The following is a 19,482-nucleotide window of genomic DNA, read 5'->3' on the forward strand; positions in this document are numbered from 1 at the left end:
GTTTCATATACTGATTGTCATACGAATGAATTTTATAATTATTCCAATTTTGTTGTAGATTTCCAATCTTTCCTATTTATTTTGTACCAGATTTATTTGTATATTTTGTGATTTTGTTTAAAAGCATTTTGTTTATTTCTATTCTTTTTAGATAAATGATGATTTTTTTTTTCTGTTGAACATTCCAGTTTATGCATTTTTCCCTCCTCCATGCTCCCCCCCCATCATTTCCAAGGGACAGATTTTGGCATGTGGGTGGTGGGGCTGATGTCGGTGATCCCGGACCCAGATCTCTGCTATTGGCACATCAGCAGTCTTTTATCTCCACTTCAGCTGTCAAGAGCCACGGAGAGGCTGGATCCTGTCCCCTTAGAGCCAGGTCTTTGTCTTTGCTTTGGTGGGTCTGGGCCCATAAGTCCTCAAGCTGGGGAGGGCTGTGCCGGTGGTTTTGCTGACCAGGACATGGGAAGCTGGTGGCAACAGCAAGCAGCTGACTCTCTGAAGTTCCCTCAAGGGTGAGGGCCTTTTTCTTCCACTAATAAAAACCCCTTATTTACAACCTGCTCTCCATATATCACGTTTGTTTGTCCAGAAGCATAGATGCCGTCTGTCTGTCCATCCGTAGTGCGTGTTCCTGCCAGGTGGTGCGTGACTGGGGGTCACCAGCGAGGGACGTGGCAGGTGGCGACGGTGGTTCTGTTGGATGGGAGTCTATGGTGGCGCGAGTCTGTCCGTCCGCCTGCATTAGGTGCTGCTGCTGCTGCCTGCTCCCCTGGTGTGTTGGGACTTCGGCAGCAGGGTTGTGCAGAGCATGCAGTGGCAGAGATGTATTTCTGAGCAGAAGAGCGAGCCCGTGCTTAGTCCCCTGCCCAGCATCACTTCCAGCTCCACACTGGCAGAGGAACAGCCAACCCTTTCCTGTGTGCCAGATACAGCCCTGCCGTGCGCCCATTTTGTGCTTCTGCCATCCCTCCCTCAACTCCGTCCTCCTCGCAGCCATTTCACCCAGCTGCTCTCCCTGCACAGGGCTTTCTTCCTTGCCCAGCTCTTGAGCTGCTAAACCCTAGGTTAGCGAATTGGGCAGTGTCTGCTCAAGCCTTGGGGGGTGGGGGGGGGTGTTTGCTGCACCCAGTGCAGCCTCTGTCCCTGTTCCTGTGCTGCAGTGTGGCCCCATCCCCCTGGACCTCACTCCCCCACGTCGTATCAGCAGGACGGGGAGAGTGGCAGGTCCTGTGAGGACTTCTGCTCCCCTGCATGTGCCTGTCCCTGGCAGCGGGTGGAGGATGGTGGGATGCTGCAAGCAGGATGTAAGTAGAATTAATGTGAAGGCAGACTTCGGAGCTGGCTCTGATGGTGAAAAGCAGCGGGAAGGAGGAGCAGGGCAGGAGAGGCCCGGGGCTCCTGGAAGGGAGAGTGCGAGAGGCTGGGTCCCTGCAGGGAGCCGGGATGGCTGTTGGCTTGCCCAGGTCCAGGCTGCACTGTGGCAGCGGGGCTGGAGCAGTGGCTGAAGCGAAGGCAGCTGCACCTGGGGCTCTGCGTCCTGGAGGCTCCAGCAGCACCCGGGCTGTGCTCCACCCTCCCCGCGTAGCTGGGCCCTGCGCCGCTGCAGCATAAGGGATGGGACCCCCAGTGCTAAAGGCCAGTTCTCACATACCATGTGAGTCATGCTCAAGGTCACTTTTTGTACCTACAGGTTGTTAAGTCCTTGTAGACCATTCGCCCCTGCCCCCCCGCTGCTGCTGCATCGCTCTGTCCGAGGGCCTGGCCAGCCCTGCGCGCCAGCCCTGCGCTCCTGCCACACGCGCCACAGCCCAGCAGGGCCCAGGGCCCATCTGCTGGAGGTGAGCACCCTTGTGCGGAGCCACCAGCCCACCCTGGCTCTGCACCTATAAAATTGCCTTGTCAATATGCGCCGCAGGTGGCCGGGGCTTCAGGTGCCAAGGTTGCAATAGCTGCTGCTCAGGGACTGGCACAGGGCTTTGTATCTTCCATCATGGTTAGGCGTACCCTGATACCGGCTTTGTGCTTCAGCTGCAGTGGGCCCTCTCTCCGCTGAGAGAGGAGATGGTGTAAAGGAAAAGGAGCTGGGAGCATCTCTAGTTACTTTGACCTATTCAGAAGTACTTGCTGGCAGTATCCAACACAAAATGTCTGCAGGCTGTGGCTAAGGACGGAGTGAGACTCAGGTTCCTGTCCCTGGTAGAGTTTGCTCGGTGCAGCCACTGTGAGCCCCCTCCGTCTCTGTGGAGCAATGAGGGTGGGCGAGTGGCGTTGGACAAAGTGGGAGAAACCAGAAATCAGGTCAGCGAGAGCTCAGGGCAGGGGGTGAAGCCTGTCCCCGGTGCTCGCCTTGCTGCCGCAGGAGAGACCGCTGCCAGTGGGCAACAGCGTGCCCAACCCTTCAGGTGGGGAAACAGGCTGCGGGGAGAGCAGCAGGAGCCTTGCAGCAGCTGTGGCTCACGCTGGCTTTTACTGGGGGCTCTGCAGAGCCGGTTGGAGACACAGGTACTGCCAGGCCACCGGCTTCCCAGGAGTGGCAGCTAGTGCAAGCCAGAGGTGCAGGCAGCTGCCTGCCAGAGGTGTGGGCTAGCAAACGGGGCTGTGGCCATGTCCCCTGTGCCAGCTGGGGCAAGAGGCTTCACCCTGGCTCTTGCTTGGTGGTTTCTCACTGCAACACCATCGCGAAGCCAGCGCAGGACGGGCAGTGGCACAAGGCCGGGCAGTGAGCAGTGCCTGTGTGTCTGTCAGGCTCTGCCCGGCGCTTTCCCACCATCAAGTGAGGGTCAAATACTTTCCATTGCTCCAGCCTTGAAGAGTCTTCTCCCCACAGCAGTCAGAAATAGCCCTGGGCTGGGAGTGAGCTATTTGTGGCGACCGGTTAGGAAGGAGGAATGCACGGAGCTCCCCAGACCTCCTTTCCTGCAGCCGCACGCCCTCCCCAGCTGCTGAGCTAAAGCTTAAAAAATTCAAGTGGCTATACTTGGAGAAATGAGGTTTAAACATAGCAAAGCCCAGCATGGCCTTTAGTGAAAGGGCTCGGGAACAGCTCCCTCAAACCCTTCCTGCAGCCAGCCTCGCTGTGGGTACATCTTAGCTGCTCTCCAGACCCAAAATCAAGGGGTCAGGGACTCAGTGCTGGGTTTGGGGCTTTTAGCAATCCTTGAAGTGTTGGCTGTTGATTGTTGGCCACCATCTGCAGCCATTTAGCGTTGATTTTCTGTTTGGCACTTTGGGCCCTGGGTACTGAATATCCTTCTGTGGTAGCTCTGATGGCAGGGCCTCATCTGGTCTGGCTTGGTTGATACGAGGGGTTTGTTTATAGGCAAGGGCTGAGCACAGCAGTGCGCTGTCCCCAGCGCTGTCCCTGTCTCGGCCGGGCGCAGGGTACATGCAGCCTTTGGCTAGGCCAGCCCGTGCCATCGCTGTGGCAGCACTGTCCTTCCCCAGGTATTTTTCTCTGTTTAACCAGGTTTGCAGCTCCTGGTGAGTGCGGGCCATGCTGTGCTGCCAGTGCCACCCTAGGCACAGGTCATGCGTGGTGGGGAGCGGCCCTGGAAAGGGGCAATGTTGGAGGTAGTGGCAGGGTGAGAGTGTTGCCCTTTCCACCATGGAAAAGCCCCTCCTCTCTCTCTGAATCCAGGCCAGAATGTTTCTCCATCTCTCTGTGCCTCCTGGCCGAAGCCGATGGGGATAACCTCGTGCCACCCTGTCGCTTCCTGGCCCCCGAGGACCAGACAAGCCCTTAAATCCAGATCCACAGCCGCTGCTTGGCAATGCTTCACAGAACCAATTCCCAGAGATGCTTTCCCTCTTCCTCAGCTACCCATCCCGCTGGGCCCCCCCCCAGACCAGTCCTGGCTCCCCCTGCCACCTCCAGCACAGCCCTCATCATCTCAGCAACGCGCCACAAAGCACCAGGCATTTCTTAGAAACATCATCATTTATTGACTTGAACAACTGCCACTACAGCAGCAGCGTTTCCTGCTCAGATGTTGGTGGTGTGGTTTTTCTTTTTTTATTTTCTCCTAAGGTACTTTAAAATGCAAAAAAAAAAAAAAAAGATTAAATGAGTTTATGGTACTGAAACAACAGTCGAATTGGTTACAAGAGGGCCCTCGTTGTAATCCCTTCACAGCGAACGGCACAGGCTGGAGTAAGGGAGGCTGCACCCATGACATGGAGGAAAACTGCAGGGCACTGCTGCCCAGCTGCGCGCCGGCCCCGTGCCTTCCCTGGGCTGGCTTTCAGGCACAAGGACCGCTTGCCCATCCCTGTGGGGCACGCCTGGTCCCCGCACGGCAGCCTGCAGCCATCACCCTCCTTGGCCAGGGACGCAGCCTTGTCCACTGCAACCTGCAGTGAGGCTCCGCTTGCTCCGTGCCAGGCCAAAGACAAGGGCAGCTGCCAGCTGGACTGGAGTTTCCCGGCTCCCACCACAGGGCTGGCCCTGTGGCACGTGCTGTTTCCTAGTTTAGGGCAGACACGCGTGGCCCATGGCGCCCTGGAATAACAGGCCCCTTCACTCTAGATGGTGGCTGGGTTTGTCTTTGGGATGCCTCACTTTCTTAAAGCTGAGCAGACAGAAAGCTCAGTAATAGGCAGTAGGAAAACAAACCGACTAACGTAATGCTAAAGCAGTAGCTTCAAGCTCCTGGGTTAATATTTACTGCTGAAACTACAGGAGTTGAGAACACAGTGTGCGGCTCAGCTGTTTGAGAAATGCGTTGGAAATCATGCATCGCATGTCAGTGATGGAAGAGAGCTTTGAAACACTGGGAGAGGATAACAAGCGTCTACAAGCCAAAACGTGTACAGCTGCAGATATGCAAGAGCTGGAATCCCACCGCCATCTGTGACGGCAGGAGGAATCAAACCACTTAACACAGAGAAACTCACGGCAAGCAGAGGGTAAACTGAGTGCTGGAAGCCACAGCAACACCCTGGCTAACATGGGGAGGGGGGAGTTTGTAACCCAGAAGCAGAGGGTTAAGGGCAGCGACCCAACGGGCAGGAGGATTTGGATCATTTTGTCTCCTGCAGGGCACAGCACATCCCTTCCTTCTCCACAGCGAATGTAACAAATGGTAAAAACCGTTCACAGGACACCGTTCAAATGAAAATCAAATGAAACGCATCATGGGAAAGGGAGAAACATGCAGCATCCCTAAATGTAATGGGAGCAGCATGACAGCACAGGCGGGCAGTCCAATCTGAATGCACCACCCAGGCAGAATCCATCAGCTTTTTGAACCGTCTGCAAAACTGAAAACAAGGGTCTCCTCCTAATTAGTGTTAATTTGTTAAAAGTTTCCGGACACTTTCAAAATGTGCCTTTGCAAGAATCACACACCCCCAACCCATCACCTCAAGGGCCCCAACAAAGGAATCCGCTCCTGATCACTGCTAGAGTCACAGTTTGTCTTCAGAGATGCTTCGCTTTTTCCTTCTTATTCCTCTTCCTCTTCCTCCTCTTCTTCCTCCTCTTCCTCTTCCTCATCGTCATCTTCATCGTGGCAATGTGTGATTTCCTGAGGTGCCTGGGGGAAGAGGTTGGGCGGTTTGATCTCACTGATGGAACGGGTCAGTTGATGCCGCTTGTAGTCAGAATCTTTAAAATCCACTGAGGTGCGATTGCGCGTGGCCATCGGCGACTCCTTCTCATTGATGTCGACGTGCGTGTGCTCTACCGTGGACTCGTGTGGCATCTACACATGTAAGAGAGAGAGGAGATGGCAAGGGGTGACCCAGTCCCAGGGTATCTCCCCGAGACAGATGGAGAGCAAACCCCAAAACGTGACCCTTTGGCCCACGGTGCATCAAATGCCACCCAACCCTCCAAGGTGCCTTTCCTGGTGCTTGCGGCTTGTGGAAGTGTTAACGAACACAAGCGTGGGCACCTTTGGGACCCCTGCCCACCTCCCCGGGGTCTGCAACTCACCAGGACGTGGGCGGCTCTGAAGAGGTAGCTGAAGGGGTAGTAGAGGAGGTTTATGAAGGAGGCTGCATAGAGATCAGCATAGCGCATCACCTGGCTGGCAAACAGGGTCTGCCGAGAGCCGCTGCGGAAGAGGCTCCCCATCATCCCATAGCACATGTCCATGTCGTGGGTCACTTTCTACAAGCAAAGGGCAGGTTAGATCCTGGGCCGGGCAGGCAGCAGCGCGGAGCCACGACAACACTGAAGTGGAGCACACTGAGGGCTGGGGGCTACCTGAGATCTGCGAGGATCTCCAGCAAGGCTTTCTGTGCTTGTATCCTGTGGCATCAGAGCACAGCCAAGTCCCAGCTAACAGAGGGGAAGGCAGCAGTGGGCTCAGGGCCAGCACTTGCCCCAGGCTGGCACCCCAGGGCTGGCTGAACCAGAAGCTACAGCCCCTCCAAGCTTGTGTGTACCAGCGCCCCGTTCTGCAGCAGTGAGCACCATCAGTCAATGCTGCTGTGTGCATGAGGAAGGAGACCCTATTCCAGACCAGGCTGCCTTTCAGGAGCGCCAGTGACACCAGTGAGCTGAGAAGCTCCTCCGTTCGCGTCCACAAAGACAGAACGGCTTTGCCAAGCCTGCCGTGCCCACCCAAAGGCAGAGCAAAGCATTTCAGGGCTGAGCAGTGGGGTGGGGTTGTCAAGCCCTCTGGGATCCAAAAGGATGAAAAGGGATTTTGATGATTGGTACCTTAATGCGTCTCTGGATGGAGCTGATGTCAGGGCGTTCATTGCTGCTACTGTCCAGATGCCTAGTTACAGGCGAGAAGGTAAATACATGGTGTGAAAAGCCTTTCAGAACCAGATGCTGTGGGATGGGGGCTCTGGGGAGGGAGGCTGGTCTGGAGGGGAAGGTTGGTCTCGTGGGCAGAGCCCAGGCCTGAGTCAAAGCTCCGGCAGCACTGCCGCTAACTCAACCCCAAGGTTTCATCAGAGCCGCTCGTTAGCTGTCGCTAGGCTGGGAGAGGCAGCAGGAAAGTTGTCACTGTTTGAACACTCACTTGTATAGCTCGGCCAAGAAAATGTCCAGACTCTGCAGCTCTTCAAAAAGGGCTGGAAAATCCAGAAAAGAAAGGGGAAAAAGGTAAGTTTAAACTGTTGAAATGAAAAGGGCTGAAAGCAAACCCACCATCCTGTCCGCTCCCCTTGCATGGCGGTGGAGGGGCACTGCATCAAGGAGCATGGCATCTCACGGCCACTGTGCAGAGAGAGGGTTCAGTTGCGCTCTGTGCCACTGGCAGAGCTTTGGGCTTGGTTTCTGGTTGCCCCTTTTGTTTCTGAGGCTGAACCATCACAGCCCTCACCAAAACCTTCCAACCAGCCATGGGGCAATGTGCATAACCCCCAGACCTATTTACACACCAAAGGGCAAACCTGGGAGAAAAGCAGTAGCACTGGAGGATGGGAAACACACAGCACTTTGGCAGCAGAGCAGCAGAGGGAGCGGGAGGAAGGAGGAGGAAGCGGCTGGTGAGCAGGGACTCCCTGCAGATGGGAGAGCAGTCATGGCTCAGGCATTACAGGGAGAATAACCCAGGTGTCTTGTCAGATACTTTCTACCAGAGAAGCCACGGCTCCATACGGGCAGAGAGAGAGGAGTTTTTGGGGCAGGGTTATGGATGAGGAACAACACAGCCCCACCCAGCTGCAGCTTCTCCCGCGGCCAAGTCAGCGCTGGGCTGATCACATGCAAGAGGCCTGGGAAAGAGCACAGGAAAGGCCTGGGACCCCGAGGCCAGCCCACGGAGAGCTGCCCCAGCTCCTGCCACCCACACCCAGACCCAGGGAAAAAGGGCTGAAAGGAGAAGCGGCAAGCCACGGTGATCTCTCCCCTGCACCCCTATGCCCTGGTGATCTCAGGGGTGCAGCACCAGGCAGGCAAGAGCAAAGCCTGGCCTGGGGTTTGCCCGGCTGCTGACCGCTTTTGTCTGTCCAGACATGCAGCTCCTGCGCCAGCTCGGGGATCACCAGGAAGGTCCTCCAGCCCTGGCGCTTCTTGGATTTGAGGATGTCTCCAAAGATATGGTCTCCGATGTACAAGATATCTTTCCCTTTGGCCCCCAGCAGGTCGCAGACTGTGTCCGAAGAGCCTGAGAGAAGAATGGCATGGCTCAGAAATGGGAACCAAAAGGAAATGTGTGGCTCATTTCAGAGGGCCAGGCTTAGGGACAGAGCAGGTGCATTTTCCTGCCAGAAACCTCCACTGCTAAACGTAGCACCCCTGCTTGGCCATGGCAGCTCTGGGCATTGCCCACCCACCTGGGAGTTCACCCAGGGGCAGTTTTGCCCACACCCTCCCCCACATGAATGGCAGCAGCAGAGGGGCCATGCTGCCTCCCACCCCTTGTGAGAGTAATGGAGCCCTGGGTGTCACAGACAGCCCTGTATATCCACTCGCTGCCCTTCCCTGGCTCAGAGGACCCTCCAAGCATGGTCACACTGGTGGCAGCACCGTAAGTACAGCTGGGAACGTTGCATTGGGCCAGCTGCATCTCCCCCTCCACCCTCCACCCCAAACCCTCCCTGGCAAGGAAGAAAAGGGCGTTTGAGGAGGAACGGGTCCATTTCTTCCCTGCATTGGGCAGCAGTGATGGTGGAGAGCTTCTGGTGCAGTGTGCAGAGGGCACAGTACAATGCGCTTTGGGAAACACAACCTTGCCTAGTGCCTGGCACAAGTCCTCTCACAGCCGGAGAGGCTGAAGGCCACGAGGGCACGTCAGAGCCACTCCACAGGACAAGAAGGGTTCTTGCCTCACCTCCCGAGTACACGATGCCATGCTGCAGTGGGCCAGTGTAGGTACCAATCTTCAGCTTCCCGGTCACCTGAGGAAGGAGACATCGCTTTAGTACAGAACAGCTGATGGTCTGGATCTTTTCTGTCCTATTGATACTTCACTTTTTGTCTCTTTCTCACTCCCAGGCAGCCTAGAAGTGACTTTCCACATTCTTTTCCTATTGCCACCTGTGGTACGTTAGGGAAGCCAGCAAAGCCTCAAGCTCTGCTGTGCTCCAGGTGATGGGGTTACTCAGAAATCACTAAGAGGAGAAGCCAGCCCACCATATCTAAGGCAGGTCCTGTCTAAACAGTGTTGCCTGTTGCCACTAAGAGATGCCACACAGGAGGCGCACGAACCCTTCCAGCTAGAGAGGCACCCTCCATACGCCACTCACCGTGTCCACCTGCCGCAGCACAGTGCCCTCCCCAAAGAAGAGGGGTTTTCGCGCATCCACCAGGATCAGGTCGAAGTAGGACTGCCATGGCCGATGGGCACTCCCAGGCTGCAACATAAACCAACCCTAGAATCAGGCACAACACAATCAACCACAGGGAGTTTAACCAGAGTGTCATTGTCCATAGCCATAACTTGCTGATCCATCAAAATCCTCTAGCTCGTGCCTCTTGTAATACGATGCTGGGTTGCCAGCACCGTCTCCTAAAGCACTCCCCTTTTGCGGCAAGGCCATCCCAACCCAGCCTAGCAAGCGAGGACTGAGGACATGGTGCGAGATAGGAGAACTGCACTGAAGATCCGTATCACAGCACAGCTGTCGTGTAAGGAGATGCTGTAAATGACACCGCTGCCACTGTTTCTGAAGGTGACATCCTGCGTAGATCCACACACATGCAACTTCACGGCTTCAGCCTTACAAAGCCACGCTGGTACATTTGCCAAGAGTGGGAAAATGCCTGGACTCCATTCCACAGAGCACGACTGAATCAAAGCCCTGCCTGAAGGACACTGGGCATTCACGTGCCCTTTCTGCTCCATGCTTCCGCTCTTTCTGAGATCGAGGCCACAGCAAGGAGGTTTTTGAGCTATCAGTTGTGGTGATTTTCCATGTTCTGAAAATTTCTCCCTTGGCCGCCTTCTACCTTTAGAGCACAGTATGAAAACACATCTTTTGAAGGTGACAGAGTCTCCCACTGGGAGATTGAGAAAGCAGTATAAATTCAGCTCATAAGCCCCTCTCCAAAAGTTGCAGGGCTGAGTTTTGACCTCAGAAAACCAGAAAAAGCATGACTAAAACTTTTGGAGTTACCATAGTCAAGGCACAATCAGCCATAAGTGTTTCTGCTGTTTTATAAAACTCTTTCCTTTCCATCAAGGTTTTTTTTAACAACATCTAAAACATTGTGCAAGATTTCTAAGAAACCTGGCTGCAAAATGCCACAGTTAAAATGTGTTATCACTAAAATAATGTTATCATTAACATAGATTATTGTTTGAGACCAGATGATGCCTCTTTTCTCTTTGTTATATTGTATTTGCTTTGATCCCATTCAAATAGGATACAAAACAGCAAGTGTATTTTAACCAGATTAAAGCAACTAATCCCATGCAGCCAATGAAGCAGGATTAAAATGCTTTCCAGCTACACAGATAATTAGGCACATCAGTTTCTATTGGAACTGCAGTCTAGCAATCACATACCTTTGGTCCATGTGGAAAGTCAAACAAGTAAGTCATGATTTTCTGAAAGACAGAAAGAAAGTATTCAAAGATGCATTTTTAAACATACATTTGTGTCGTTTATAAAAGCATACTTTTCTGCTTTTATCTTTTCAGGTTACAGAACTTTATTTTCAGGATTTACACAAAAGTCAGCATAAGATTTGGAGACAAAATGAATGGATGGAATTTAAAGTGACAGGAATTAAATCAGCAATTTTTATAATCAAAGAACACATTTGTCTCAGAAATCTGCACACTGCTTCAGGTATATCTTGCAATGCTTTAAAATGGCATATAAATCTTTGGATTAGCAGTGTTGCAACACCCTGACATTTACCTGGAGTTGAAGTAACCTCGTTTATTCCTACAGCACAGCACACAGCCCTTTCTGGCTCTTAAACCTCTCCAGGACCATGGCTTTGGTGACCTGTCTGTTCTCAGACTATCTCACTTGAAAGGGAAGTTCTGCATTTTAAAGGATGGTGAAATCTAAAATGAGTATCGCTTTCTCTTTCAGCCTTTTAATTACCGAGGAACTGAGTGAGGCACAGAGGGACTTAAGCCAGGCCCATACTAGGTCAGTAGCAGAACCAGAACTACAAAAGATGACTCAAGACCTGATCTGCATTCACCACTAAACCATCCTACCCCTAGCTTAGAAAACACCCGATTCTCCACCAGAAGATGTCCTACCAAAATCCATACAAATGAATGGCCGGCTTTTGCTTATTCCATTATATACCAACACAACAATTCAAGCAGCACTTACGTCTGTGTATTTATAGTCGCTGTTTGTGACGAGAAACACCTTCCCAACTTCATTCATGCGGCTGAGCAGCAGTGGCAGCTTCCCCTGAAAGCCAAGGGACAAGTCACACACAAAAGTTACAGACATTCATCATGGGCAAAACACTCTCAACTATGATCCCACCAGACAAAACAAAGCAAACCAAACCATCGAGCAAGCAAACTCACGTGTTTTGCACTGGCCAGAGCCAGGAAAGCTGCTGGTCCGTCCACGTAACACCTCTCCAGAGCACAGGCCAGGGGAGGAAGGCGAGGGGGAAGGGCTCAGCAGGGCTGCGGTGCCTTTGGCAGGCACCCTGTGCTGCTCCCACTGACCTGCTCCATGCCAGGCACGCTAGAGCAGCTCCTCCAGCTCCAAGTCCATTCCCGAAATGGGCCCAGAGGCAGGTGAAATCTGAGCTCACACGAGCCACAAGTTGGAGCGCATTATAATTCCAACCTCAAATTAGGGAGAATTTATTCCTGGGGCTATTTTTATTGAATCATAAATCTCAGTCCATTGCCAGAGTAGCTGATTACCTCACAGAACGGTTTCCTAAGAATTTTGCAGGCATGTAACTACAAACAAGGTTAACTGCTTTAAAGTGATACTCTACCACAGAGCTCACCTAAACTAAAGAATAATTACACTGTAAGTGGTCCAGAGGGGCCTTGCACACTGCAGAGGGCAAAAGTATGGGAACCACTGGAGCTTGCTCAATTAGATGTGCTGAACACATTTTGGGGCTATCAAGAGATGGGTCATTGGTGAGTCTTTCGGGATCTTTCCCTCAGTCCCTCATGGTTAAACACGTGTAACATTTTTGTTGGATGGCTAAGGAATACTTCTGTCTAAAAAGATGCTCATCTGTTACTTTTTAAAAAGAGGTCTGCTTGGGCAGAGAAAACGTGGGCAGGGAACACAGTTGCTTTCAACACCAAAAGAAACAACACGAGCCTTGCCAGCGCATTCACCTGTGTCCCGTGATAACATTTCCTCTAGCTTTTATATTTTACGTAAAAAACATGCACGTGAATACGAAATCACGTGGATCACTGGCTCAGAATAAAGGCTGCGTCCGAACTTTCCACTTTGTCTTCGGTTATTACAATAGAAATCACAGCGTTATCTGTTTTGTGATTTAGTAAAGCAAATCAGCATGTTTATTTCTTGCCTGCTTACTCAGTACAGATTGTCACGTAGCACAAGTAAAGTAACTTCACACTTACATCTTTCACCACATACTTTTCCAGATTCTCAAGGGTCTTTTCCTTGAGCGATCCCTGAAATAGAAACAACAGAACCCAGTGAGGTAATGGAAACTTATGATGTAAGAGACATCAAAGTAATGCCAACTTTCACACTTTAAAATGCTGTGAAAGTACAAACCAGGGCGAATCTGAACCAGTGACTCTAGAGATGAGAGGCTTTGAGTAGCAGGGACCATCACAAACTCTGTGATCCATCGATTCCCTCACCATGGTAAATAATCCACTTCAACAGCATTTTAACCCTTTCAGAAGGGAATACAATAGAAACAAACAAAAAATAGATTTGCCATACCAAACAAGACAGTCAACGACCTGTCTCCAACACTGACCATAATGCTTTACTCAAAGGCCAACTCCAACATGTATCACACAACACTGCATAAGGAAAGAAAAATAGATTCCTGACTTCTGCATGGCTAAAAGGACCACTACAAGCACCACCACAGAACTCTGTGAGCAGAGTTCTCCTGTGATGGTTCTCCATCCCACCCCAACAGACCTCTTGAATGAGGAAGAACAAGAAAATCAGGTCTTTAACCAGATGTTGATGCTCACAAAATTGTATTCTAAATTTGTACACAAGTGTGTGAAAAAGATGAACTGCCTCTCCTCTCTAAATAGAGAAGAGCTGATGTATTTCTCTGTTTAATGCAGGTACTTTTCAGACAACATAAGATAGTACCAATGTAAACCATTTACAGTAAAATGCCATTTTAATAATTAGGACAATGTACTAGTTGTGGACTGTAAGTGCAAATACCCTCATGGCACCACATTCTAAAACCCATGAATTACAGTACAGAAATGGAATCTGGGCACAATAAAAAGGAATAGGAAGCCAAGACAGATATGTTCCAGTACTAGGAGGGCAGTCGAGGTCTTGACTTACTCACATACAACTGCAATTTATTATTTGCTCACTAGGCGGCAAAGCAGGGGTCTTGCCCAAAAGTGGAATAACACATCTTAACTCATGGGTTACAAACCAGTCCCTCTAACTCAGTTACAACTACAGACGTCCCAAGGAATTCTTGCAATCACCTTGTAATGAACCCAGTCAACAGCATCTCTGACATCCTGGAACATGCTCCTGAAGGACATGAAGAGGTCTCCATCTTTAAACCCTGTTTCACAGCTGTGAGGAGAAAGAAGAGAGACTGTAGTGGCCAATCGCAGCAGGTAAGAAACACGTCAATGAGAGAGACAGTTCAAAATGTTGTTTGGAGTTTGTTTTCATCTTACTATAATGGTTTCTTATTTACTACTTTACCACGGCTCAGACTTGAAAGAAGGCTACAACCAGAGTTTAACAGGATCTGTGTGTTACCCAAGAACGTTTGTTTAAAATTTTAGGATGTGAGTTCCTAACTACAGGCCTGTGCCTCCATAGCAGTACTCCAGCTTTCTGTGACTGCAACTCTTATTTCTCCCCCACAGTATTACAAGAAGGAAAAAAGACTGGGACTTTGCAGTTTGCAGCATTTTACAGAAGATGAATGGTACTGAGAAAGTAAGCAGAGTGCTGCTCTTTCTCCCTCTTTCCAACACTGAAGAAGGGGGTGCCATGGAAATCAACTAAATGTAATGCTGCTGAGAGGAGGAACTATTTCTGTGTTGAACAGTTAAGAGTTAACATGAGAAATTTCCTCTACAAGATACTGTGGAGGTATCTTTGAGACACCCATGAGAGTTTGAATCAGAAGAAATCAAGGAGGATTAACCAGAGCTGTATTTATTATGGCAGCAATCATCACACCTGTCCTGAGAAAGGATGCTTCACCTGATGGATTGTCGGCATAAACAGTTCCTCTGCTCCCAGGTAAAATCCCATTAAACCTTTGCCTTCCACTCACATGATATGCAAAGATGACCCATCACATGAGTCAGCAACACAGCAGCATTCACATTTGCCAGTTCAAACCACAGCTTGTTTTTATGCTTATACCTATTTGAAAGCTAGGTAAACACTCATGCTGCACAAACAGCCTTTTACACCACACTGTGCCTGAGCGTTTCACCTTTAAGTGAACAAAGTCCTCGATTATGACATGAGGGACTTGTGGTAACCGGCTGAGGAAATTTAGCCTTTCAGTTACCAGTTCAAACATGGCTCCAATGGACACTGGTGCAAAATGAGCTGTCTGGTGCCTGTAATCACCCTGTAATAAGTGTGTGGTCTTAGAAGCTGGCCCAAATACCAGTGTCAGTCAGTACGGTGATACTGATATACCCTGTGAAGGAAACCCTCATAACCAGTCTCTGCTGTATACACAGATCATCTCGTCACCACTAAATTCTCTTAACATCAGAAGAGTAAGAGGCCTGAACTTTTCCCCACCAAAGCCACTTGAGGGGCCTCCACTGATATTAAGAACAGCTCCATCTGTGCTGTATTGCTCTTTAGAATAACAATCTTACTCTACCATCAGCACCTTGAACCAGAGGGAATACATACCTAGTGTACCGGTCACAGTTAGTGAAGAAATCCACTAGGCAAGCCAATAGGTAGGTCTCTGCAAAGAAACAAAGCAAGATTTTAAAACAAGGATAACATAACACAGCCAGCTAACTTTAGGCCCTGTGCCCAAAAGAAGAAAGTTCATGTAAAAAAACCCAAACAAACAGGTAAGTACAGTATGACATTAGCAAAGCTTTACTGGCTTCAAAGGCACAGAAACAGGCCTGTGTTGGCTCACATGAGACTCACCTGGTAGATTGAATAACGTGTTCAGAATGTAAAACCTATCTGTGTCATCCCTCTGAATAAATTTATTTGGATATTGATCCCGTGTTTCAGGCCTGAGAATAGATAAGATGGAGAAGAATGAAACCATAAAAAATAATGAGGATAAAATGTGCTGACCTGCAAAATATAGTTGTAGTGGGGTCCATTACCTAGAGTCTGTTGTGCTTTAATCAACACCCAGCTTTCCCACATGCGCTAGCAGTGCAAGAGCAAAACTGCATCCATCGGCATTCCCTTCATCGTGCTGGCTCTGGCAGAGCCGGGCTGAGTCAGCAAACTGAACAGAGCCCACACAGGGAAACAGAGTGGTCGAGAGTCCACAGCTCGACCTTAAACCCCATGCTGTTGGCTATGAGAATGCCTTAAATCATCTGCACTTTCATTGTTTGCTTATCTTACACTTTCCCCCACTTTCCAAGTATTGCTTTACACTCCCCCGAGCAGCTTTCAGCAGGGGAGTGCATGGCTGTGCTGCGGGAGGCTTGCCTGGGGCCCTCTGCAATTAATCAGCAGGGTGGCGATGACTAAAGTCATTTAATTATTCTGGTTTCCTTCATTTCTGGAGCTTCTGAAGATCACCTCTGACTCAAAGAGGAACTTGAGTGCATATATAAGGGCTTTTTCTAAATTTTGGCTTCCTGATGCAAGGACTTACAGGCCTGCAATGACAAGGCTTGTCACCTCGGGGGCCCTGAGCTGGCCTGCGCTTGCCTTCCATCCATCCACCCTCACAGCAGGGGTATGAGGGGGGATTTGCTGGGACATATCAGGCACGCAGCACTGCAGTCCCCTCTGCTTCCTAAAGCACCTTCTCTGGGGCAAGAGAAACACAAGCAGCCAGGAAAGGCTGCAGGAAATGGCACACAGTGCCTCACTCCTGACACCCTCAAAGGTCAGAAACACAAAGGGGTAGAGCAAGCTTGTTCCTTCCACAAGCCAGCTCAGGCCCTCGAACTTCCTTAGCAATGGCTGTGGAGTTAACAGTCTCACGGGGCACAGGTCCTCTCTGCTCCCAGCAGCCCTCACACAATGGCTTTGTCTTAACTGACAAGCTGCTGATGTTAAACCATGCCAGGACAGGTGAACAGCCCCTGGATTATCCCATCAACCCCTTCCCACAGCACACTTTCTTCTATTCCCAGCACACTACAGATGTGCCTGTGCCGGCACGGACCTTTCCTCTATAAACACCCTGGGCTGTTGCTGTGTCTGGGACCCTCAATGTATCCCCAGTCAATCCTGGAGCTGTAGGAACAGCAATACAGCATCTGCTGTTAGTGGAGTCCCTGCGACTCCTTATACAATGGGTGCCCTGAGGATCAGTGACACAAAAGAGCGTATTAAGTCAAAAAGAACAGCCAAGAGTCAGCACTCACCCTCTGAGGAAATTAAAGCCATGTGCACACACTAGGAGGTTCCCATAGGCATCAACTTTCAACAGGTTTCCATAGTGGGTATCAAACACCAGGCCTCTGTTAAGAAAGCGATTGAAGATATTAAGAAACGAGTGTATTAAGTGGTGACCATTTCAATAGCACTTCTTTCCAAATCAGCTCTAGAACAGCTTGCTCACTTGGCATGGGGCATCAGAACAGAACTGTTGTTATTATGCAGATGGGGTCCCTACTGTCCCTTTTACCTGGCTGCAGGTGAGCAATAAGAGCCCTGCATTGCCAGGTGAAAGGTACAGCTGATCTGCTCTCCATAGACTTGAAAACGGAACCGTTTAACCCGGCAGAGGCTTAGCTATGCACATACCAGGGAAGACGTGGGCCTGTTCCACAGGGTCACAAATCTGACACCTGCTTTTGTGGTTCCCTGACAGCCCTGCTGGGCTGCAAGGAAGAGCGAGGTGTGATAGAGGAATTCCTCCCCTCTTTTTCATCGCTCTGTCACAGACAGAGCCAGATGGGGCATGTTAACTATCGCACAAAATGCTTTGGACAGTCCTGGTTCCAACTCCAGCAAAACTCTGTCTCACTTATCTAGTAGCTTGCATCTGGAGAACAGAGACGTCCCTTCTGTCCCCTCCCTGGGATGAAGGCAGTGGATTTAATGGAGTCTTCATCACAGGTTTGTGAAGGGCTACTGCCTCCTTACGGGCATGGGCACACCCAGCAACAGTCTCGGTGTAAAACATGCTGAGAGGAGGGAAGGAAGGAGGCTGCCAGACTGAAAACTGGAACAACAAGCCAACAGACAGACCCTCTGGTCCAGTCTTTTGTAAAGAAGCTCCAAAGGAGTCAAAAAAGCAAAATCCAGCAAAGGCACAGGTGGAAATAACTTAAAGGTGCAAAGTTAGATCAAAAGCCTTGTTTAAAGCAAGCAATGTCCTTTTTATCTCTGCTACCAAAAGACAAAATGTATGAATTTAGTAACTTTGCACCATTAACTTTGCTTTCGGTGTTTGATTCATCTAGACAAGTGAATTGGATTGATCCCACTTTTATTGTTGTTTACAGTCAGCTTAATTTTCAGGATGTCTCATGCAGCAGGACATTATTAATTAAAATCATTAAAGAAAATTGTTCCGAGACATTCTAGCAGCCTCATGGACAGTAATGGCTCCTTATCCCCTTGATTTTGATTTAACTCCCAACCCAATTGTGTCTCTGCTGTCATTGCTTTGAAAAGTTATTTTTGGACCAAGTTTTCAGCAGGCCTCTTTTCTTGCACATTCCCTCTTTGCATGCATGGATTCCTGTGTGCAAAGGCCCTCCGCATACTGGAGCAGTCTTCTCCCTTCCCCATGATCTGTGGTCAACCACAGGCTTCAGAGGCACAACTCTGAAAACCTGGCCTTACATGTTGCCTATGAACTTTACAGAACAAATATTCAAGGCCTCGAGCAGGCTGGGTCGGTATCTGTTAGTCATTTACCTGGTAGGGAATGCAGGATCATACACAAAATTGAGCAGCTCATGAGGGTATCCAATGGAAACTAATCTTTCTACGGTCAGGTCAAATCCAAGAGATTCGTATTCAGGGGATTTATACACTGTACCAAGATGAGATTTCAGTTAGAAAATTTGAAAACAGCTAGGGGGTTAAACAAGAAGGCAGTTAAAAGTAATGTACCCATTCACCCTCCTCCCTCCTCCACACCACATATTCTCTTCTTCGCTCCTGCCCTTCGCTGCCTCGGGTCCCCCAGCCCGGAGCCATGGTGGAATTAGCTCATGCTCCAGGACTGCAGCCGAGCAGAGCTGCAGTTCAGGTTTCAGCAGCAGAATGCACCAGATGAAATATCCATCAGTCTATCACAGCTCTCTGCATCAGGAAAAATGTATTTCAAACTGCAGCTCCTCCCCCTGCAGCCCTGTTAGGCAGATGCATGAACTCTCCCTGTTCCACCTGCTCGGATCGGGTTTTGGTTTGCTGAGTTTTCGCAAAGCTGATGAAGAAACCAATAAATTTTGGGAACACATGTATTCATGGTTAGAAAGCCTGAAATTCATCACTGCTGTGCTACTGTTACTGCTCTGGATACAATCCCAAAGATTAGTATTGTCTCCAGATTTCATCTCAGGGGAATTTATGTTTGCTGCAGACTAAGTTAGCTTGAAGGTAGAGCTGTCAAGTTAACATACGATTTGTTTGTTAATAATACCATATGGTACTGTAAAAATCTGTTAGCTATTACCCTCATGCATCAAAATGCTACTCTTTAAGCAAGCTTATTGTTCTCACATTTCAGAGGAGCTGCTCATCTGTGACACACACCTTAGCTCAATGCAGAAGAAATGGACTTGTTCAACCAAGTCATTCCTACCATCAGGTCTGTCTTCTTCCTGCAAATGACTTTCCCATGTACTGGAAATGTTACTGCTTAATCAGATCATTAGATTAACATTTAAAAGGAAATCACTGTGTTTCTATGACAGATGGAAATCACCGTGTTTCTCTGACGGTGTGTTTACATTTACTGCATGTCGCTGTCTTAAATTGGTCCTAAGATGTAACAAGGTCAAATACAACCCTTGACTGCAATGAGGGTTACCATGGGTTCTATGGGCCCAACTGTCTCAAACACTTGAAGATTTCAAATTTAGCTGAGTAAAATACAAAAATGTGCAAGTTACACAGTAAGCTTGTTAGAAGACAGATTACTTTTCCTGAGAGAAATCTAGCACATCTGTGGGCCTCACAATATATGTTAATACACATTGCCTGTACTGCCCGGGTAATCACCACCGTATGTATACTGTGGAATACAGAAACTCAATCCGAGAGGAGAAAACAAAT

The 19,482-nt window shown here is 49.7% G+C and overlaps 1 protein-coding gene across 3 annotated transcripts in view; it reads right to left on the reverse strand.

Annotated features, from left to right (window-relative positions):
• Positions 1 to 3,921: 3,921 nt before the first annotated feature.
• NT5C2 (5'-nucleotidase, cytosolic II) overlaps positions 3,922 to 19,482 on the reverse strand; it is a 63,086-nt gene continuing 47,525 nt past the window's right edge. For all 3 annotated transcript variants that reach the window (XM_076338934.1, XM_076338936.1, XM_076338935.1), the window contains 15 exons: positions 18,118 to 18,235; positions 16,614 to 16,709; positions 15,199 to 15,290; positions 14,947 to 15,004; positions 13,533 to 13,626; positions 12,450 to 12,503; positions 11,203 to 11,286; positions 10,413 to 10,454; positions 9,151 to 9,258; positions 8,736 to 8,802; positions 7,899 to 8,069; positions 6,981 to 7,032; positions 6,671 to 6,731; positions 5,939 to 6,115; positions 3,922 to 5,705 (listed from right to left, as the gene is read on the reverse strand). In XM_076338934.1, the coding sequence (XP_076195049.1) occupies positions 5,448 to 5,705; positions 5,939 to 6,115; positions 6,671 to 6,731; positions 6,981 to 7,032; positions 7,899 to 8,069; positions 8,736 to 8,802; positions 9,151 to 9,258; positions 10,413 to 10,454; positions 11,203 to 11,286; positions 12,450 to 12,503; positions 13,533 to 13,626; positions 14,947 to 15,004; positions 15,199 to 15,290; positions 16,614 to 16,709; positions 18,118 to 18,235 (1,532 nt within the window). In that variant the 3' untranslated portion in view covers positions 3,922 to 5,447. The remainder of the gene's footprint in view (positions 5,706 to 5,938; positions 6,116 to 6,670; positions 6,732 to 6,980; positions 7,033 to 7,898; positions 8,070 to 8,735; positions 8,803 to 9,150; positions 9,259 to 10,412; positions 10,455 to 11,202; positions 11,287 to 12,449; positions 12,504 to 13,532; positions 13,627 to 14,946; positions 15,005 to 15,198; positions 15,291 to 16,613; positions 16,710 to 18,117; positions 18,236 to 19,482) is intronic.

Source organism: Aptenodytes patagonicus, chromosome 5, assembly GCF_965638725.1.
Source record: "Aptenodytes patagonicus chromosome 5, bAptPat1.pri.cur, whole genome shotgun sequence".
Classification (NCBI taxonomy): domain Eukaryota; kingdom Metazoa; phylum Chordata; class Aves; order Sphenisciformes; family Spheniscidae; genus Aptenodytes; species Aptenodytes patagonicus.